This window comes from Podarcis bocagei (assembly GCF_964188305.1).
Source record: "Podarcis bocagei genome assembly, chromosome: 13".
NCBI classification, from domain to species: Eukaryota; Metazoa; Chordata; class Lepidosauria; order Squamata; family Lacertidae; genus Podarcis; species Podarcis bocagei.
This window is the reverse complement of record NC_138138.1, coordinates 12,023,833-12,046,510: the sequence shown is the minus strand read 5'-3', so window position 1 is coordinate 12,046,510 and position 22,678 is coordinate 12,023,833. Positions and strand designations below refer to the sequence as shown.

Below are 22,678 nucleotides of genomic sequence, written 5' to 3'. Positions count from 1 at the left end.
GAGCCTGCAGTTTGAGACCAATGACCCACCTTGTCCAGCCCCCTGCTCCCACAGCGACCAACTCTATGTCCATGAGATGCCCACAAGTGGAATAAACACCACTTATGCTTTCTTCCCTCTGCCCGGAGTTTTGCTTTCTAGTTCATGGTTGTGGTTCTGAAGCAGTTATATTAAGTAGAGGCCACTTGATTTTATGACGAAAAGAAATTCTCAGGCTTTATTTTTAATGTTGTAGAACAAAGGTATGCAGGAAACATCGCACACCTCAACCATAGCGATGCTCCCGCGGTTTGCTTATAGATGGCAAAGCACAAAAGAGGAGGACAGGAAATGTCACGTGGTTTCGCTTGTACTGCATAGACGGCTGTCCCTATTTGCCAGGTATAGTTCCTGTTTTCTGGTGCCCAGCAGTGCTAACACATGTAAATTTAATAGGCCGTATAGTAACAAACGCTGGGACGCAGGTGGTGTTGTGGGTTAAACCACAGAGCCTAGGACTTGCCGATCAGAAGTCGGCGGTTCGAATCCCCGCGACAGGGTGAGCTCCCATTGCTCGGTCCCTGCTCCTGCCAACCTAGCAGTTCGAAAGCACGTCAAAGTGCAAGTAGATAAATAGGTACCGCTCCGGCGGGAAGGTAAACGGCGTTTCCGTGCGCTGCTCTGGTTCGCCAGAAGCGGCTTAGTCATGCTGGCCACATGACCCGGAAGCTGTACGCCGGCTCCCTCGGCCAATAAAGCGAGATGAACGCCGCAACCCCAGAATCGGCCACGACCGGACCTAATGGTAAGGGGTCCCTTTACCTTTATAGTAACAAACACAAAGTTTTTTACTAGAACTACTTCTCAAAAATTATGTACCACTTGAGAAGTATCTAATTTTGAGAAGTAGTTCTAGAAAATAACTTTGCTTTTGTTACTATATGGCCTATTACGTTTACGTGTGTTTTCAATTGGATTTGCGAAATAAAGGCATTCTGGTGGTTTACAGCGGTGCTAACACACTGTCTGGACTTAGTCTTTGGGAGAGATGTTTGGGGAATGGGGGAATTCAACATTTTCTTAGTATACACAGGCATGTGTCAGAGTTCTTTGGGTTTCAACCCTGCCTCCCAAGTCGCTAGGCGTCAAAGATCTAAGAGGACAGCTGCAAAAAGACTAGTATGAAAATGTATATAAATGCACCTGCACAGATCCTAAGCAGGAGTCAGTTGCTCCATTTTCCTCCCTTAAACGCTGCCTATTCAGGCAGTAAATTTGGCTGAACATCTTTGCAGCTTTTCTAGAACGAGGACAGCCAAAGTTTGTGAGATGAAGATCTATTTAAGATCTCCACCTTAAACTGTTGCAGTTTCCTAGCGCAAGATAGGTCAAGGCAAAGTAAATTATCCCAATATACATACAGCAGGTGGATAAGATTTTCCTGCAAAGCCATTCCTCCTTGGGATGGGAGCACAGAGCCATTATGAGCATTCTACAGTCTTTCTGGCAAGGCTGGAAGGTATGATGCAGTGAGAATGCAATGGGAAAATCTGGCTGAAATGTCCTATTTGATCAAGCGTGACGTAGCGACCGTCCCATTGGTTTCATTCAGAGGCCTAGAAAGAAGAGGGAGCAAAGGCTTCAGTAAGGCTATGACAAAGTCTTGACATGATTCAGCAAACGGGTTTGGTGAAAGCATTTCCATACATTGGCCTAACAAGCCTCGTATTGTATCCGGGAGGCATGGGTCTTTATCTTGCCAGTGCCAAAAGTTAGCATCCAGTAACTGAAAATTTAGGAGCTGCAATTCCTGTCAGTGTAGCGTGCGGGTGGCGCTGTGGGTTAAACCACAGAGCCTAGGGCTTGCCGATCAGAAGGTCGGCAGTTCGAATCCCCATGACAGGGTGAGCTCCCGTTGCTCGGTCCCTGCTCCTGCCAACCTAGCAGTTTGAAAGCACATCAAAGTGCAAGTAGATAAATAGGTACTGCTCCAGCGGGAAGGTAAACGGCGTTTCCGTGCGCTGCTCTGGTTTCGCCAGAAGTGGCTTAGTCATGCTGGTCACTTGACCCAGAAGCTGTACGCCGGCTCCCTTGGCCAATAAAGCGAGATGAACGCCGCAGCCCCAGAGTTGGTCATGACTGGAGCTAATGGTCAGAGGTCCCTTTACTTTAATTCCTGTCAAGGTATGCAATGATTTATCTACTTATTTGTAGTATATGCAATTTTTGTGCACAATACTTAGCTGAAGAGCTGCATCGCAAAATTCAGGTAAGTGTGAATTTCAAAGCGGAGCGGTGCTTCACTTTGCACATCGCTTCAGAAAGTGTGAATTTGGTAAGTTCCCCTTTAAGTTCGAACTGAACCGAACTTCTCACCCATCCATCACAAGTGTGCTTAGGATTGCATCGTGGATTTAATGTGATAGGATGCCTGACTGGAGAGGACTCACCTTTTACATCTGCAATGCCGTCGCCTCCTCCTTGGGTCTGCAATTCATTTGGGAGGGGGAGAGAAACATGCAAGTTATTTTAATAATAATAGTAATAATAATAGTAATAATAATAGTAATAATAATATATTATTTATACCCCGCCCATATGGCTGGGTTTCCCCAGCCACTCTGGGCGGCTTCCAATCGAATATTAAAAACAATACAGCGTCAGACATTAAAAACTTCCCTATATAGGGCCACCTTCAGTTGTCTTTTAAAAGTAAAATAGTTGTTTATTGCCTTGACATCTGCTGGGAGGTCGTTCCACAGGGTGGGCGCCACTACCGAGAAGGCCCTCTGCCTGGTTCCCTGTAACCTCACTTCTTGCAGGGAGGGAACCGCCAGAAGGCCCTTGGAGCTGGACCTCAGTGTCCAGGCAGAACGATGAGGGTGGAGACGCTCCTTCAGGTATACTGGATCAAGGCCGTTTAGAGCTTCAAAGGTCAGCACCAACACTTTGAATTGTGCCCGGAAACGTACTGGGAGCCAATGTAGGTCTTTCAGGACCAGTGTTATATGGTCCTGGCGGCCACTCCCAGTCACCAGTCTAGCTGCCGCATTCTGGATTAATTGCACTTTCCGAGTCGCCTTCAAAGCTAGCCCCACGTAGAGCGCACTGCAGTAGTCCATATTTTAAATATAAGTATATTTAAAATGATGCAGTGCTTCGTGACCTCTTCATTTTGTATTTTTGAGCCATATTTATATATAAAATCACCTTTTTTCAGCTGTGAATGAGGGAGGCAGAAGGAAGAGTGCTTTCTGCTGCTGAATTTCCTCATGCAAGAGATTCTAGGTGCTTCAGCTCGTATCATTATGACAGGGATTTCTATCAGACTAAGGCAGTGGCTTTCAACCTGTGTGCCGTGGCACCCTGGGGTGCCTTGAATGATGGTCAGGGGTGCTGCAAGCAACACTGGCCCCTGTCTTCCTTTCCTCCCCTTCCTCCTCTGTTGCCCCCTCACGTCTCTGCCTCCAAAAGGCTTGCCCAGCTGTTTGTTGCAGCAGCCCTAGCTACAAGCTCCTCAGGCGAATGGTGCCTCTGGGGCTGGTCAGGGGGTGCTGGTTGCCAGGAGCTGAGGTGGCCTTAGAGTAAGCAAGCAAGCGGGCGTGGGAGCCCAGCCAGCTAGTCTGCCTTCCTTTGCTGTTGGGAATGGACAGACAAGTCCCAGGCCCCTGTGGGGCAGTGTGAGGAGGCACCTCTCTCTGGGGCAGGGAGAGGGCAGCTCAGAGACTGGGGTGGAAGCAACGACTGTCCGGAGGACTCCCAAGGAGAAGGGAGAGGAGAGGAGGCTGAGGGAACACTCCACAGGATGTTCAAAAAAGGGCGAGGGGCTGCCAGCTCTGTAGGCAAGGGGTGACCTAACTGGACTCCTGAGTCCCACAGGGGTGCCGCAGAAAGAACGTAGTTGGTCAAGGGAGCTGTGGACTCAAAAAAGTTGGAAACCTCTGGTCTAAGAGATTCACTGAAGGCTTGAAAACTTTGCCCGACTTTGCCCACTTTATATATGTAGTTAGTTAGTTAGATAGACAGAAAGATAGATATATGGTGTCCACTTCATATGTTCCACCCAGCCTTTTAAAAGACAAATTTTGGTGTTGTGAAAAGCTGTAGGTTTTTGTATCAATGCATCACAAAATTTGTTCTATCTCTACTGCTGCTTGACTCCTTTACCCAACTCTCGACCAGTGTTTTAAAAATGGTTATAATTAGTCTGTAACCCATTTGTGGACACGTCTGCTAATTCACCAGAATTCTGAAAAAGAGGTGTGTGTGTGGAGAAATGGAGAGAGATTTGTTTTTTAGGCTGCCTCCCTTTGCAGAGCCCTACAAATCCAGCAATGTATGAGAGAGCTATACTTATTAAGAGAGAAAGCAGGCATGTTCTGTAAAAAAAAAAGGTACCCTGGTTATTATGAAACAAAATGCCCAGGAGATTATAAAGGGCTGCTATGGTAAACAAGGTATTTGAATTAGTTAGTTCCCAGCTAGTTTTAAGTGAACCTACTACCCCAGTACTGCCATCCGACAGAGTTGAAAGGAAATTATCTTACCACAGCACACCGTCAGGGTGATCACCAACAATACCAGCAGAAGAAAGCAACCACCTACTAAGGGGGCCCAAATGTACAGTTCGCAGGGGAACATCACATCATCACCTGGATCTGCAGAAACAAGAGCACACCAGAAATGAATCCTAAATCAACAGCTAGTAACAAACCTGTCATTTACAGCTGTCCAGTTTTTGACTGGGGCCTCTCACTCCCTGGTGCTATTCTGTGATCCATTTGCCAGCATGGTGCTCAACCTTCGCTTACCCCTTCTGCAATGGAGGAGGACCGCTGTCCTTCTTGAATGCCACAGTAAGGGGCACTCTAGCACTCCAGCTTTAAGTACATTTTTACATCTGCAGGTATAAAAAGAGTAAAGGGACCCCTGACCATTAGGTCCAGTCGTGGCCGACTCGGGGGTTGCGGCGCTCATCTCGCTTTCTTGGCCGAGGGAGCCAGCGTACAGCTTCCGGGTCATGAGGCCAGCAGGACTAAGCTGCTTCTGGCGAACCAGAGCAGCGCACAGAAACGCCGTTTACCTTCCCGCCGGAGCGGTACCTATTTATCTACTTGCACTTTGATGTGCTTTCAAACTGCTAGGTTGGCAGGAGCAGGGACCGAGCAATGGGAGCTCACCCTGTTGCGGGGATTTGAACCGCCAACCTTCTGATTAGCAAGTCCTTCTGCAATGGAGGAGGACCACTGTCCTTCTTGAATGCCACAGTAAGGGACATTCTAGCACTCCAGCTTTATGTACATTCATCAACACTGTCTCCAAAAATTTTACACCTCACTTGGGAAGACAGGCGGACTAATGCCAGTGTACTGGAAGAAGCAAAGATCACCAGTGTTGAAGCAATGATTCTTCAACTTCATTGGACTAGTCATGTTGTTTGGATGCCTGATTATCGTCTTCCAAAGCAACTACTCTATTCCGGACTTAAAAATGGAAAGCGTAATGCTGGTGGTCAACAAAAGAGGTTTAAAGACTCTCTCAAGGCAAATCTAAAACAATTAGTATAAACACCCATAATTGGGAAACACTGGCTTGCGAGCACTCCAGTTCGAGAACAGCCTTTGCCAAAGGTGTCATGGGCTTTGAAGACACTCGAACTCAGGGCGAAAGGGAGAAAGGTGCTAAGAGGGTTTTGCAAACCCTCAACATGATCAACTCCTGCCCGGAAACCTATGTCCCCACTGTGGAAGGATGTGTGGATCCAGAATTGGCCTCCACAGTCACTTATGGGCTCACGGTTAATACCATGTTTATGGAAGACAATCTTATTTGGCTATGAGTGATCACCAAAGAAGATACTTCTAATCAATATTTGCAATTGAGTTCACAAGAAAGCGAGCATTTAAGCGGCTATTCTTGCTGGACTTGGATGCGTGTAAACATGGAAAGATATAATGATCTGAGTTTGGCACACATGACTGTTTATCAATGCTGTGCACACTTTTTCCTACAAAGAAATTATACCTGCACGAGAAAATCACTGCAATAAGATGCCTTGCTGGATCAAGCAAAGGTCCATCAACTCTCCCATTTCCAACCACTAAGTGGCTAACCTCAAGTCTCTGATAGTGGCCAGTCTCATGCCTCATGCTCACTCACTTGGACAACTGAAAGCAGTAGCAGTGAGGAGCAGAGCAGCAGGGTTGCAATAGTTGGCCATCATCCAGCCAGCTGGCCATGATTTATTTACATGCTCTTTTCTACCAAATCGTGCTCAAAGCAGTGTGCAACGAAGAAAACAGGGAGGCATCTCAAAATCCAACAGTGCAAATGCAATTTCATAACAACGTAATACAACAACACTGCAGAAAATAAAGTAACGTACCAAAACAAAAACCCAACCCACGGCTAAGCTGTGAGCCTTGAATGCTGTGCCCATTGAGTTGACCCCCTCGTGATGGTCCTTAAAAAATAGCTTTTGTGTTGCCAAATTAGAGGCATCACTGTGCTGAGATAATTTCTAGCAGAAAGCAGCGTTTCGTTTTTCTTTCCATTCACTTCATTGGCGGGATTGACTTGCCCCAATGCTTTTACTGAAATTCTCACATTAAAAGCAGCGAGACAGAAGATTCAAAGCACCGCAGAACAATTTGTGTGTTTATTGCAGAGGTTGGCTATTTACTTAGGTTGGATTCGGACTAAATTAGGTCCCACTGAAATATAGGAAACCTGAGTTGTTTTTTGTTGGGGATTGCTGTAAAACAAGGTCATTTGTTCTCAGAAAATGGTTATCTATCTTAATTATCTACATGAAGCGAGTTCTTGGGAATTGCCCGCCACCTGCAAGGTCAAAGAAATGATGTCATTTGACTTACACAGTTTATACTGAAATGGCTAAAATGACTGGAAGAATCAAAAATCAGGAAGACCAACGTTTTAATAAGGAATGGGGGAAATCTTAAAAACCATTGTAAACAGTTAAAATTGTTAGTAGGATTGGAATATCACCTGTAGCTTAAGGGTGAATTGTGGACACAATGGAAATGTAAAAGATTTAGATTATCATAGAAGATGGCCGGAGGAAATGATTAACAATACAACCCACAAAGGGGAGGAGGGAAGTCCAGCAGATTCCTCAGAATCTTGTTTTTATGTTGTATGTTCTATATGTGACTGTAAAAATGTAATCTGAAAAACCAAATAAATAAATTTATGTAGTTCCCACTGAAATATATGAAACCTGAGTTGTTTTTTTGTTCGGGATTGCTGTAAAACTAGGTCATTTGTTCTTAGAAAACGGTTATCTATCTTAATTATCTACATGAGGCAAGTTCTTGGGAGTTGCCCGCCACCTGCAAGGTCAAAGAAATGATGTTGTTTGACCTACACAGTTTCCATGGGAAACGGGAAGAAGTGAAACTGAATTGAAGAGGAGAGTCTGTGGACTGTGATTCTTATCACTCTCTCAGTCACACTTTCCATCTGGACTAAGACTGTTTCAGGACTGAGAGCGAAAGATTCTCGATCAAGTTGATGGATTATACCGAAATGGCTAAAATGACCGGAAGAATCAGAAATCAGGAAGACCAACATTTTAATAAGGAATGGGGGAAATCTTAAAAACCATTGTAAACAGTTAAAATCATTAGTAGGATTGGAATATCACTTGTAGCTTAAGGGTGAATTTTGGACACAATGGAGATGTAAAAGATTTAGATTATCATAGAAGATGGCGGGAGGAAATGATTAACAATACGACCCACAAAGGGGAGGAGGGAAGTCCAGCAGATTCCTTGGAATCTTCTTTTTATGTTGTATGTTCTATATGTGACTGTAAAAAAGTAATCGGAAAAACCAAATAAATAAATTTATGTATATTAAAAAAGGAGAGTGAAAGATTCACTCTAAGGATTGCCTTCACCAGGGCTCTGGTAGACGTTTATGGACTCAGTGCTCATTTGCAACCATTAAGCTTCAATTTGCCAGTAGTAAACCATTGCCAACAAAGGTCCTTATAGTTAGAGCTATGGTTTTCCCAGTAGTGATGTATGGAAGTGAGAGCTGGACCATAAAGAAGGCTGATCGCCAAAGAATTGATGCGTTTGACTTATGGTGCTGGAGGAGACTCTTGAGAGTCCCATGGACTGCAAGAAGATCAAACCTATCCATTCTGAAGGAAATCAGCCCTGAGGGCTCACTGGAAGGACGGATCCTGAAGCTGAGGCTCCAATACTCTTCTCCTCATGAGAAGAGAAGACTCCCTGGAAAAGACCCTGATGTTGGGAAAGATGGAGGGCACAAGGAGAAGGGGACAACAGAGGACGAGATGTTTGGACAGTGTTCTCGAAGCTACCAGCATGAGTTTGACCAAACTGCGGGAGGCAGTGGAAGACAGGAGTGCCTGCCGTGCTCTGGTCCATGGGATCAGACACGACTAAATGACTAAACAACAACAACAAACCATTCTACTTGACGTCTGGAATGCTGTGTGGATTTTTTGCTCTTCTTTGTGCTTTGGTTTCCTACACGCTGAAAGCTGCTGCTGTGCATGTTGACTCTGCTGAGAGGCCAGTTTGGAGAAACAATACTGGGCCTAAGCTGTCAATGAATTATGAGCAAAATACCATAATTCCTCACAATTTTATCAGTACCTAAGATCTATTAATGTAGTCTGGATCCAAGCCTTCCTTTGCATCCCACCAAACTTTCTTCCTTTTTTAAAACAAAACTATTTAGTTTTTCAGTTTAAAGTTTTACAGTCAATTATCCAACAACCAACATAACAACAATATTCCAAAGCACCTTCTGAACTTCCCTCCTCCCCTTTGTGGGTCCATTTCCTCCCGCATCTTTTATAATAATCCAAATCTTTTACATCTCCATTATATTCAAAATTCAACATTAAACTACTAGTGTCATTCCAATCCTACTAACGATTTTAGCTGTTTACAATGTTGTTGTTTTTTAAAAGATAAATTATAAATTTCCCCCATTCCTTATTAAAAATTTTGTTTTTTCTGGTTTCTGATTCTTCTGGTCATTTTTGCCATTTCGGCATAATCCATCAACTTAATCTGCCATTCTTCTCTATTAGGGACTTTGTCTTCTTTCTCTGGGCCATTAACATTCAAGCAGCTGTGGTTACATACATAAATATTCTTTTCTGATCCGTTGGAATTTTTGGCATCTCCACCCATCTTCCTCCCACAGGGGACCTCAAGGATCACTAGATGGTCTCTTGCATCTGGGGAATCTAACCAGACCTGCTTACCGTATTTTTCGCTCTATAGGACGTACTTATTCCCCTCCAAAAATGAAGGGGAAATGTGTGTGCGTCCTATGGGGCGAATGCAGGCTTTCGCTGAAGCCTGGAGAGTGAGAGAGGTCGTGCGCACCGACCCCTCTTGCTCTCCAGGCTTCAGGCAGCTATCCGCAAGCCTTTGGAGCGCTCCGAAGGCTTGTGGATAGCAGCCTGAAGCCTGAAGCCCGGGGAGCGCAGTGCCAACTCCCGCTGCGCTGCCTGGGCTTCAGGTAGCTATCCGCAAGCTCCGGGAGCGGCGGTGAGGTTGCGTGCAATCTAGCCGCCGCTCCTGGACCTGTTCTGGGGGCTGGGGTCGGGGGAAGCTTGGGCTTTCCCCACCCCAGCCCCGCGGCTAAAAACGAAGCCAAGACAGTGAGCGGGATCCAGCTTCTTGGCTGGAGAGGTTGTGTGCGGCTAAAGAGGAAGCCAAGACAGCCAGCGGGATCGATCCCGCTTGCTGTCTTGCCTTCTTTGCTCTTTGGGGCTGGGGGGGAAAAATAATTCCCCCCTTTATTCCCCCCCCTAAAAACTAGGTGTGCCCTATGGTCCGGTGCGCCCTATGGAGCAAAAAATACAGTAGTTAGCTTCAGTAATCTCCCTGCTTCCTTCGCTTTTTGGACCATGCCCCAAGCGGTACATGGCACTGGTTATAAAAGTGGCTTTGTATCTTTTTACATACCAGGGTAGCCAAAATGGCGGTGCCCTGTTGGACTTCCCCTCCCATCAGCCCCTGCCAGTATGGCCAGTTCGGATTGATGATGGAAGCTGGTGGTCCAGCAACATCTCGGGGCCTCACTCTCAATCACGTCTTCTTGTTTTGGGGCCAGTTATGACCCAAATGAGTAGCAGGGAGAAGGAAACATACCTGAGGCTGTGGAATGTGGAAGTCGCATGGTTGTTGTAAGTCCTTCATGGGGAGTTGAAACCTGGGGTGCGATGGTGGTAGCCTCTGTAAAGAAAACAAAGATGAAGACTTTTCCTGCGTGCTTACAATGGCTCGGGGCTTGGTTGGGAAGGGGGCGCCACAATCCCTGCCTAATAGGGTTGCCACCTTTGTTCTGGCAAAATACTGGGTGGTTGGGGGGTGATTACAGTGGTGCCTCGCAAGACGAAAAGAATCCGTTCTGTGATTCTCTTCATCTAGCGGTTTTTTCGTCTTGCAAAGCAAGCCCATTTACGGATTAGCGGATTAGTGGATTAGCGCTATTAGCGGCTTTTAGCAGCTTTTAGCGGCTTATCTGCTGATTGGATCAGATGATAAGCGGCTTAGCGGCTTAGAAAAAGGGGGGGGGGGAGGAAAAAACCAGCAGGAACTCGCAAGACATTGTCGTCTTGCGAAGCAAGCCCATAGGAGATTCGTTTTGCGAAGCACCTCCAAAACTGAAAACTCTTTCGTCTAGCGAGTTTTCCGTCTTGCGAGGCATTCGTCTTGCGGGGCACCACTGTATTATTATTTTAATATGGTGCCAAAGTGACTTCAGAGCAATCCATTACCGTCCATTGCAGCCTGACAGGATTGAAATCTGTCGCGCCCAAACACACACACATACACACAAAATTTGTAAAACTGCACGTGGCTTCGCAGAGCTTAAATACATGACCTTTCATACTCCATTTCAAACACATGCATTCGGACCGGGGTGGGGTGGGGGACCTGAAATACAGGACAAAACTGTGTCAATACAGGACATAGCATTTTATATTCAAATACAGTGGTACCTCGGGTTACATACGCTTCAGGTTACAGACTCCGCTAACCCAGAAATAGTGCTTCAGGTTAAGAACTTTGCTTCAGGATGAGAACAGAAATTGTGCTCCGGCAGCGCAGCAGCAGCAGGAGGCTCCATTAGCTAAAGTGGTGCTTCAGGTTAAGAACAGTTTCAGGTTAAGAACAGACCTCCGGAACGAATTAAGTACTTAACCCGAGATACCACTGTATGGGACAACCCTAAAGAGGACAGGTGGCAACCCTACTGCCTAAGGACTATAGATGGACGAATCTGTCAATTTTAGTTTCTCCCAGTTTCTCATTTTTCCACTCTTAAGTTCTTTCCTCGTCTTTTGTACATCTGTTGCTACGTGTGTATTTTTAAAAGGCGCTCATGAAAATTCACCATCATTTTTGTACAAACTTCTCCCAATATACACATTAATGTAAATCAGTTTCCCCTAGTCTAACACATGTACAGTGGTACCTCGGGTTAAGTACTTAATTCGTTCCGGAGGTCCGTGCTTAACCTGAAACTGGTCTTAACCTGAAGCACCACTTTAGCTAATGGGACCTCCTGCTGCTGCACGATTTCTGTTCTCATCCTGAAGCAAAGTTCTTAACCTGAAGCACTATTTCTGGGTTAGCAGAGTCTGTAACCTGAAGCGTCTGTAACCTGAAGTGTCTGTAACCCGAGGTACCACTGTACAGTGGTACCTCGGTTTAAGAACAGCCCTCTTTACGAACTATTCGGTTTCTGAACTCTGCAAAACCGGAAGTAGTGTTAAGGTTTGCGAACTTTACCTCAGTCTAAGAATGGAAGCTGAATAGTGAAAGGGCAGTGGTAGGGAAAGCGCACATCGGTTTAAGAATGGTTTTGGTTTAAGAACGGACTTCCGGAACAGATTAAGTTCGTAAATCGAGGTACCACTGTATGTTATTTTCACCAATATATGCATTTTTATGCACATTTTGTTGAATTGTCTCTTTAAATTTGAAGGTTCATTATTGTTCCACAAGATGTGTATTTTTTTAAAGGCCAGAGCAAATAACGTAACCTAGTTTTACAGCTGTGAAGCAGTATAGCAGGTGCTGTTAAGTTGTGGTAATTAAGCTGTTGGGTATGGTATATAAAGAGCAGCATGTAGCTCTCTCAGTACCCTGGTGGATGGGTTATGCTTATTGATATATTGTAATTTAGTGTAAAATGAGTTTTTGTTTGTTATTAAAATCTAGCAAAAGTTACTTTGCGTTTCTTGAACGTGTGGTCTCCCCAGCACGCCTTCTGCAGCGTAACTAATCTGCAAATAACCAACACATTTTATCTTAGCACATGCATTTTCATTTTCATGCAAAATTCAGAGAAGTGTAAATTTCAGGTGATGGCTGTCCATGGAGGCACAGGTTAATTCTATGCCCATGGCCACTGTCTACCTGCTCCATCTGGCACACTGGTTGAAACCCTACCTGCCCGCAGACTGTCTTGCCAGAGTGGTACATGCTCTGGTTATCTCCTGCTTGGACTACTGCAATGCGCTCTATGTGGGGCTGCCTTTGAAGGTGACTCAGAAACTACAACTAATTCAGAACGCAGCTGCTAGAAAGGTAACTGGGAGCGGCCTCCAGGACCACATAACACCGGTCCTAAAAGATCTACATTGGCTCCCAGTACATTTCTGAGCACAATGCAAAGTGTTGGTGCTGACCTTTAAAGACCCAATTGGTCTTGGCCCTCCACCTGCATTGTTTAGCCCGGACACTGAGGTCCAGCTCTGAGGGCCTTCTGGTGGTTCCCTCACTGTGAGAAGTGAAGTGTCAGGGAACCAGGCAGAGGGCCTTCTCGGTAGTGGCGCCTGCCCTGTAGAACGCCCTCCCATCAGATGTCAAACCGATAAATAACTACACAATTTTCCAAAGACATTTGAAGGCAGCCCTGTTTAGGGAAGTTTTCGATGTTTGACGTTTTGCTGTGCTTTTATTGTGCTGGAAGCTCCTCAGAGTGGTTGAGGTGAGTGGAATATAAGTGGTAAAATATTATTATTAATATTAGGGCAGACTAGAACTTCTTGAATCAGACAGTGCATGTTCTGGAAGTTGGGCAATAGGGGCAGTACAGGATTCCTTTTGGTGTACCGACCTCCCCGCTGCACCAAGGATTCCCTGCCCGAGCTGCTTCAGGTCGTGGCGGATGTTCTCCTGGAGACACCTAGTTTGGTTGTCCTAGGGGATTTTAATATCCATGCCGACACGACTTTACAAGGGGCCGCTCGGGACTTCGTGGAAAGCATGGCCTCCATCGGGCTGTCCCTGAATAAGTTTGGCCCAACCCATAGCCACGGACATGCCTTGGACCTGGTGTTTACCTCCATGGATGTTGGTGTTCTGACACTAAGTAAAAGCGAAACAAAAGAAGTGCCATGGTCAGACCACTTCCTGGTGCAACTTGACTTCTCCGTGACCCTTCCCCTCTGCAGGGAGGTGGGACCGATTCGGATGGTCCGCCCCCGCCACTTAATGGATCCAAATGGTTTCCAGAGAGTGGTAGGGGATGCTTTATCCCATGTTGATGGCCTTTCAGCTGATTCCCTGGTGGCCCGCTGGAATGCGGAGTTAACCAGGGCTATTGACTGTTTGGCTCCAAAGCGCCCTCTCCGATTGCATGGAGCCCGGACAGCCCCGTGGTTTTCCACGGATCTGAGGGCAATGAAACAATCGTTGAGACGGCTAGAGCGCCGGTGGCGGATGACCCATTCTGAAGCTGACCGGACACAGGTTAGAGCTCAGTGTTGAGCCTACCAAGTGGCGGTAGCGACGGCGAAGAAGGCTTTCTTCGCCGCCTCTATTGCATCTGCAGAAAACAGCAGCAGGAGACTTTTTCAGGTGGTCTGCAATTTAGCGGAACCACCTGCTACATCGGGGCCCAGTACGGGCCACATGATCTCCTGCAATGATTTTGCAAAGTTTTTTGCAGATAAAGTCGCTCAGATTCGGGAAGAGGTAGACGCCACCGTGGGAGCAGGGCCGGGGCGGGAGAGTGCTAGAGTCCTGTCTAGTCAAATTGTGTGGGATCAATTCCAATCTGTTACCTCCGAGGATGTGGACAGGCTGCTTGGACGAGTGAAACCAACCACCTGTATCCTTGATCCTTGCCCATCCTGGCTTATAAAAGCTAGCCGGGAAGGGCTGGGCGATGGGCTTCGTGGGGTGATGAATGCTTCCCTCCGTGAGGGAGCCTTCCCAGACCCGCTGAAAGAGGCGGTTATTAAACCGCTTCTTAAAAAACCATCTTTAGATGCGGCCACGATGGCCAACTATCGCCCAGTCTCAAATCTTCCATTCTTGGGCAAGGTGATTGAGCGAGTGGTTGCTGAACAACTCCAGACACGCCTGGAAGAAGCGGACCATTTGGATCCCTTCCAATCGGGATTCAGGCCTCATCACGGGACTGAAACTGCCTTGGTCGCACTGATTGATGATCTCCGGCGGGCTAGGGACAAAGGTGAGAGCTGTTTCCTAGTTCTGCTGGATCTCTCAGCGGCGTTTGATACCATCGACCATAACATCCTTCTGGACCGTCTTGAGGGGCTGGGAGCTGGGGGCACTGTCATACAGTGGTTCCGCTCCTTCCTCCTGGGCCGTGTTCAGAAAGTGGTGGTGGGGGATGAGTGTTCAGACCCCTGGGCTCTCACTTGTGGGGTGCCTCAGGGTTCTGTCCTCTCCCCCATGCTTTTCAACATCTACATGCAGCCGCTGGGAGAGATCATCAGGGGGTTTGGGCTGGGTGTTCATCAGTATGCGGATGATACCCAGCTCTACCTCTCTTTCAAATCAGAACCAGTGAAGGCGGTGACGGTCCTGTGTGAGTGTCTGGAGGCGGTTGGAGGATGGATGGCGGCAAACAGATTGAGATTGAATCCTGACAAGACAGAAGTACTGTTTCTGGGGGACAGGAGGCGGGCAGGTGTGGGGGTTCCCTGGTCCTGAATGGGGTAACTGTGCCCCTGAAGGACCAGGTGCGCAGCCTGGGAGTCATTTTGGACTCACAGCTGTCCATGGAGGCACAGGTTAAATCCGTGTCCAGGGCAGCTGTGTACCAGCTCCATCTGGTACGTAGGCTGAGACCCTATCTGCCCGCGGACTGCCTTGCCAGAGTGGTGCATGCTCTGGTTATCTCCCGCTTGGACTACTGCAATGCGCTCTACGTGGGGCTACCTTTGAAGGTGACCCGGAAACTACAACTAATCCAGAATGCAGCAGCCAGACTGGTGACTGGGAACGGCCGCCGAGACCATATAACACCGGTCTTGAAAGACCTACATTGGCTCCCAGTACGTTTCCGAGCACAATTCAAAGTGTTGGTGCTGACCTTTAAAGCCCTAAATGGCCTCGGTCCAGTATACCTGAAGGAGCGTCTCCACCTCCATCGTTCTACCCGGACACTGAGGTCCAGCACCGAGGGCCTTCTGGCGGTTCCCTCACTACGAGAAGCCAAGTTACAGGGAACCAGGCAGAGGGCCTTCTCGGTAGTGGCGCCCTCCCTGTGGAACGCCCTCCCACCAGATGTCAAAGAGAACAACAACTACCAGACTTTTAGAAGACATCTGAAGGCAGCCCTGTTTAGGGAAGCTTTTAATGTTTGATGTATCATTGTATTTTAATATTCTTTTGGAAGCTGCCCAGAGTGGCTGGGGAAACCCAGCCAGATGGGCGGGGTATAAATAATAAATTATTATTATTATTATTATTATTATTATTATTATTATTATTATTATTATTATTATTATTATTATTACTGAAGGAAGGAGGGGGACTTATCCTTGCTGCCCACCTTACCAAATTCAGATATCAGACAGAAATGGCTCGATTCTGTAGTATCTGGTGGAAAGGAAAGCAACCTTGGGAGCAGGGCAGAAAGAAATGGAAAAACTCTTCAAGATCATCCAGATGAAGATCCATAAATACCCAAGGACGAGAAGATTAGAGAGGAAGGCTTTCTAAAGTAGGAGTCACCAAGGGTGCTTCCAGACAACCTGGAATCTGATTTGTATGTAGGGAGAGTAGATGGCATTGACTATTTAATGGGCCTTCGGTCTGTTTTGTTTGCAGGAAGGCTAATTAGAAAGGCTCCTATAACCCCATTGCCATTTGTCAGAATATTTAGAGGATTTAGCCCTACCGTAGGAGATCAGGGCCCTGCGGGATTTGACATCTTTCCGCAGGGCCTGCAAGACAGAGCTGTTCCGCCTGGCCTTTGGGCTGGACTCAGTCTAACCCCCCCCCCATTATTTTTTTTTGATGGAACCCCTTATATAGGATTTGTATAGAAATTTTCCCTCGGCTCTTTTCGCTGGCCCATGTAGGACCAGCATGGATAATTGGCCCCGGTGAATAATTGACGTTTTCTCCCCTTATGGCTTTGATCTATAGGCTACCACTAAAACGAGGCTACATTTTAAGCTGCAGTTTAAACTGTATTCTAACTTACATTTTAATCAATTGTTCTTTTGTTTGGTTTTTTGGTTTGTTTGTTTTTAAAAATGTTTATTTTACTGTATTTATATTCAGTGTTAGCTGCCCTGAGCCCAGTCTTGGCCGGCGGGTATAAATAAAAATGTATTATTTATTTATTATTATCATCATTTTCCTTATCACATATAGCACGATCTTTTGGCGAAGCGGGTTTGTTGCACAAAACCTCCCAGCCGACTGTAACTGCACACCTTGAAATTGCCAGGATGTGCTTGAATCCCACCCACCTCCTCCCCAAAATAGCAACGTTCTGGAAAATGCCTCTCAAAAGGGCACAGGAGAAACAGCTGGTGTGGCAGGGAATGTGTACCAAACTCAGACCATTGACCGCGGGCGTTAAACACTTGGAATGAGACTTACTTGGCAGGTAGACTTTGAGTCCTGAACTGAAGTAGACCACCTGGTTGTAGAACAAAAAGCAATAATAGATGCCCTCATACTCCTTCCCGAAGCTGACAATTCTTAGCTGGTAATAGTCAGAAGATTTTGATGCTGTGTAGCCTCTCACTATTTCTTGTGGGCTTCTAGACCTTGAAGGCATATATAGGATGAAGTGAGTGCTGAGGTCCGGGTTTTGACGGACCCAGTACACCCCAACATCCATCTTGCTGGGCTCACATTTCAGTTCCACTGGAGTTTTGGAGGCTTGGGGAACGTCACCGGTCAACTTCATTCGCACCATACTGTTGGCTTGGGGCCACCAGCAGCCTGGAGAGCAAAGAAACGGCTTTGTTATTTACTGTTTACGGAATGACAGCAAAGACTGTGAAACATAGACTTTTTAAAAATATATCTTTATTAATCTAAAATAAATACATTTCTGAAAAACAGACGTACATACAAGTAAACAATCAATCAATCAATCAATCAAATAACAGAAAAATCAAACAAACCACCACACTATAAGATCTAAGAAGATTAATATAATTATCATCATATACACTCCTGAAAAACAACAACACTGTCTTCTTAATATATTGTGCATATGGCAAAGGGGCTGATGGTTGTCATTAAGCCAGGGATTTGCCTCTGTTAGTTTTCTTTTATTAACTGTATTTGCTCTATAATGCACCCGGTCTATTTGGTTCTCTTTTCTGGTTAATCAGTTCCCTTTTTTGCAAATTCCTGTGCTTGGGCTTCTGTTTTATTTCGGGTTGCACATTAGATTCGCATTGGTAAAATGAAATATTGTCATTTTGGGAAATGTTTAGGCAAGCCACGTGGTCCTTTCCGAACAATGTAGTTATGGATCCTTTTGCTTATCTTCTAAACTTTATACCAAAGTGCAGTAATATCAAGCACACTTTTGGTTATGTGTGTCACTGGAAACATAAGACGATACCTTTGAAACAAGAATATTTGCAAAAATCATGGGATGCCCTTTCCTTGGTAAAATTAACAGAATTCCTTACATTTCGAAGTAGCTTTGATTGTGTTAATTCATGTACAGTGGTACCTCGGGTTACCAGTGGCGTAGCGTGGGTTGTCAGCACCCGGGGCAAGGCAAGTAATTTGCGCCCCCTAACCCATGGATTTGCGCCCCCTAACCCGTGGATTTGCCCCCCCTAACCCTAACCCCCAGATGTTGTGCCCGGTGCGGCCGGCCCCCCCTGCACCCCCCACGCTACGCCACTGCAGGTTACATACACTTCAGGTTACTTACGCTTCAGGTTACAGACTCTGCTAACCCAGAAATAATACCTCGGGTTAATAACTTTGTTTCAGGATGAGAACAGAAATTGCGCGGCAACAGCACGGCAGCAGCGGGAGGCCCCATTAGCTAAAGTGGTGCTTCAGGTTAAGAACAGTTTCGGGTTAAGAACGGACCTCTGGAATGAATTAAGTATGTAACCAGAGGTACCACTGTACTGTATATAACTATATCCCAGCTGAGTTGATTACATCAAACCAGCACTGGTGGGCTCCGCTTCTGGCAGCACTCTTTACGGTAGTAAATAACTCGGGTAAGGTACCATATAGCTGGAAACATGCTATAGTAGTTCCAATCTTTAAGAGAGGCCACCCAAATGTACCTTCCAATTATAGGCCTATTAACCTGCTCTCAATAATTGGGAAACTGTATGCCCGTTTCCTCAGTAGCAAACTGACAACTTTTCTAAATGAACATAATATACTATCTGAAGCCCAGGCAGCTTTTCGTGAGAACCATTCAACAACAGACCACTGTTTAATGCTGTCCTTCCTAGCTGAGAAGTATACCAGACCTCTACAGGGTAAACTCTTCGTGGCCTTTATGGATCTGAAATCAGCATTTGACTCCATCCCCAGATCCCAGCTATGGTCCAAATTGAGTCTGATTTTGCAGGACAAACGACGTCTCTTTCTTATAAAAGCCCTGTACAATGGAACCAAACTGCAGGTCCGATGCGGTCAACAGGGACAGCTATCAAACAGCATTGAGATGACTAGGGGGATGAGACAGGGTTGTATTTTGGCCCCCACATTGTTTTGCCTATTCTTAAATGACCTAGAAGAGAACTTAATGGACCCAGATGGACACATTCCAAAAATAGGAATGAGAAGGACCCCTTTGTTGTTGTATGCTGATGATGCGGCCATCATCTCGCGTTCCAGACCGGGCTTGAATTATCTGTTGAGGAAATTTTCTGATTACTGTTCTGGAAATGGTTTATCCATTAATTATAAAAAATCTAAAATTTTAGTCTTCGAAAGAAGATTCTCCCAGTCTAAATGGGTGCTGGATGGCCATAACCTTGAACAGGTAAAATACCTCAGCTACCTAGGGCTCACATTCCATCATACAGGATCTTGGAAGCACCATTGGCAAACCTCCCTTCAAAAGGCGGAGATTACAAAGCTAGCCATACATAGATTCTTCTTCACAAAGGGCGGCAAATATGTTCCAGCAGCCTTAAGGGTTTTCAACGCAAAGCCCGTTTCCCAACTCCTGTATGCAGCAAATGTCTGGCATAATGGGGACCTGCCAAAGCTAGATGGCTTTCAGGCAAAATTTATACGATCTCTGCTGCAGGTACCCAACTGCGTCCCCAACTCCGTACTTCTGTTGGAAGCTGGTGAATGCCCAATTTCAGCTAGAGCGTGGTGGGCTGCCCTAAAACATTGGCTCAGGATTTCACTGTTTAATCTAGGGAAGGGTCTGTACCAACATTTGACCAATGAGGAATTTGTCAGCAAATGGCAGAAAACCATGGCTAAAAAAGCCACCTCTATTGGTCTGTCCCCCCCCCCCAGCTGTATTACCTGGGCTATGAAGGCGCCCAAAAGGTTTTAAAGCAAAGATTATGGGACAATGCACACAGTGACTTGCGATCTCGGTCACACGCAGTCTGTAGTCCGCTGTCAGCAGGAGTTCAATATGGGTATGTCTTTGAGTTAACATCTTACATCAAAAACCTGACAGTACCTAACTATCGAAGGCTTTTCACCAAAGCCAGACTGAATGTCTTCCCCTCTGCAGTGCTAGATGGTAGGTTGAGAGGAGTTCCCTACCAGGACAGACCTTGCTCGTGTGCTCAAGACATTGATTCCATAGATCATAATTTGTTATATTGTGCGAAGTATGAGCAGGCCAGGGCTGAACTGATACTACCCTTGCTGGTGCCTTTCCCGGGAAAGTCAGAGGCTCACTATGTCAGGTTCCTACTGGAAGACCGGACAATAGCTAGAATGTTGGCAGTGGCAAAGTTTTTATCGGTGGTTGCAAGAACAAATGAGCCCTATATTCCAAACAAAGTGCTTGATTCACCTGGAGGTAGGCTGTATGAACTCTGTATTGATTTGTAATGTTTTGTTGGGTCTCTGGACCGTAATAAAGATAGTTGTTGTTGTATATAAATAACTCCTTGTAATCCTTGGTCATGATTGATTTTAATGGTTGAGCACCATATAAAGGATAACCTTCAGGCCTAAAATACATATATTTTATCTCACAAACATGTGCTAAATCCTCTAAATATTCTGACAAATGGCAATGGGATTAGAGGAGCATGGAGACAGCCTTTCTAATTAAGCTCACATTATAAATGGAGTGTGGAAGGATGTGCACCAAATACATTTTTGAGAGATGAAGCCAATTTAATAAACCGTTGGAATACAACATTTCAAAATGTGTTATGCGCTATGCATTATTCTCATTTATACGGTCCTGTTGGCAAGCTGCAGCAATCCTCTTTCTGATTATTACCTTTTCTTATTATTCAAGGATTGTTCAAGGATTATTCCCCAGAGTGGCTGGGGAAACTCAGCCAGATGGGCGGGGTATAAATTATTATTATTATTATTATTATTATTATTATTATTATTATTCATATATTATGGTGCGTAATCATTTTATTTTCTGCTTTTTCTCTCATATTTAGTTAAGAATGTATCATTTGATATCTGATTTGGTTTTTTTGTTTTATACTGCACTTTTTTGCAATGTTCTAAATAAGAAAAGTCTGTGTTTTCACATAGGTGTTTTGATACGTCTATCAAATAAAAGGTGTGGGTTTTTAATTTTTTTATAAAAAAGTTCTTTTTCCTAACTTCAAAAATTAAAAGAACCATGCAACAAACTCCACATGACTGTAGATTTATTTTTCTCAACAGCAGCCTCCTCCTTCACCATCCCATAACATACTGCATAGATATAGCAGGCTGCTTTGGAAAGTTACAGTAATTCTGGGCAATTTTTGCGATACAGCATGGGAACCGTGTAGTCACAGAAAACAAATCCAAAAGTCTTGCTGGACAAACTGCAGCCCCGAATCACATCCAAAGTCTACCCCTCTCACCAATTGTGGCTTAAGTAAAAAAGACCCACAGCCGTGGTATCATACTCACATAGTATCAGGCCGACAGGCCACAGGAGAGAAAAAAATCTGGCCATTTTCTCTTTTCTTCAGTGAAAGCAGAAGTGAGCAGAGGCGAGTTTGATGGCTGCAAGACCTGCTGAGAGGAAAGGATGTGATGTCAGCATCAGCCCTGAAGAGAAGATTCTCAGCTTCTTCTTTCAAGCTAACTACAAGCAAACAAAAAAGACCTGCGAAGAATGCCCAGTATGGATGATATTTCCCCCCGTCATCTGTCTTCCACTGTGTAATGAGCAAGCCTTACATATACATTAATATGCCAGAATCATGTCACTTATAATCTAGGTTGGATGGGCAGGATGTGGTGGCAGAGTAATACTCTTTGGCAGAGCAAAATAAAAATAAAAGTACCTGATTCTAGAGGAAAGGAACACAAAAGCTGGCAGAGTAGAACAGGATGGAACCGAGAGCTAACCGAAGGCAGAACTGTAAGGTGATCTGGAGGTCATCTTCTAAGTTTCCAGGAGTGGCTCAGTGGAGCAGAGCTCAGCCTTTTCCTTCCAGTTTACCACACCTCTCTGACATCTTCATGAGCAAAACATGTGCTGTTACCTACAGGGAATACTCTAGGCCTGGCTGGTAGCGGACGTTTGCAGTTCAAATAATCCTTTGACCATACATGTTAAACATGAGGGTTGGTACAGCAAACCTCTTAGTGTGAGGCTGCAGCCTTGCAAAGGGAGCAATCTGCGATGGTGTGCGCCTGGGACTGAGACCATTTCAGACGCTATGTACACATTAAAGGTAAAGGGACCCCTGACCATTAGGTCCAGTCATGGCCGACTCTGGGGTTGCGGCGCTCATCTTGTTTTATTGGCCGAGGGAGCCGGCGTACAGCTTCCAGGTCATGTGGCCAGCATGACTAAGCCGCTTCTGGCGAACCAGAGCAGTGCACGGAAACGCCATTTACCTTCCCACCAGAGCGGTACCTATTTATCTACTTGCACTTTGACGTGCTTTCAAACTGCAAAGTTGGCAGGAGCAGGGACCGAGCAACGGGAGCTCACCCCATCACGGGGATTCGAACTGCCGACCTTCTGATCGGTGAGTCCTAGGCTCTGTGGTTTAAGCCACAGCGCCACCCGCATCCTGATGTACACATTAGTGGCTGGAATTCAGCAAGGTCATGTGTGTGTCATCGCTGCCCCCCCAACTTGTCCCACTTTTCAAGTCACATTTGCAGGTTGCTGTATAAACCAGAGTGGGATGTCTTCACCTGATGTGCATGACTCATACCCTCCAACATTTCACCGATGAAAATGGGGACGTCCTATTCCACAATAATAATAATAAATAATTTTATTA

General features: G+C 45.6%; 1 protein-coding gene across 4 annotated transcripts; it reads right to left on the bottom strand.

Moving 5' to 3' along the window:
• Positions 1-189: 189 nt before the first annotated feature.
• Positions 190-21,881, bottom strand: CD8A (CD8 subunit alpha). 4 transcript variants are annotated; one of them, XM_081166912.1, is made up of 7 exons: positions 21,725-21,881; positions 21,345-21,452; positions 16,878-17,225; positions 10,146-10,229; positions 4,527-4,637; positions 2,430-2,466; positions 190-1,595 (listed from the first exon to the last, which is right to left on the bottom strand). In XM_081166912.1, the coding sequence occupies exons 2-7, from the start codon at positions 21,388-21,390 to the stop codon at positions 1,544-1,546; spliced, it is 678 nt and encodes a 225-aa protein (XP_081023038.1). In that variant the 5' UTR covers positions 21,391-21,452; positions 21,725-21,881; the 3' UTR covers positions 190-1,543. The 4 variants fall into 4 exon arrangements, with proteins under 4 accessions (XP_081023038.1, XP_081023039.1, XP_081023037.1 ...); XM_081166913.1 differs by having other exon boundaries at positions 21,345-21,449; positions 21,725-21,873; XM_081166911.1 differs by having other exon boundaries at positions 21,345-21,522; positions 21,725-21,872.
• Positions 21,882-22,678: the final 797 nt, after the last annotated feature.

What these genes read in the sequence shown, in the direction of transcription:
- CD8A (XM_081166912.1), bottom strand. Translation starts at nt 21,390, where the DNA reads ATGGCCAGATTTTTTTCTCTCCTGTGGCCTGTCGGCCTGATACTAT. An exon ending in TCCACATTCCACAGCCTCAG is followed by an intron (nt 4,638 to 10,145) that starts GTATGTTTCCTT and finishes TTGTTTCTGCAG; the next exon opens with ATCCAGGTGATGATGTGATG. An exon ending in CGGCATTGCAGATGTAAAAG is followed by an intron (nt 1,596 to 2,429) that starts GTGAGTCCTCTC and finishes TCTTCTTTCTAG; the next exon opens with GCCTCTGAATGAAACCAATG.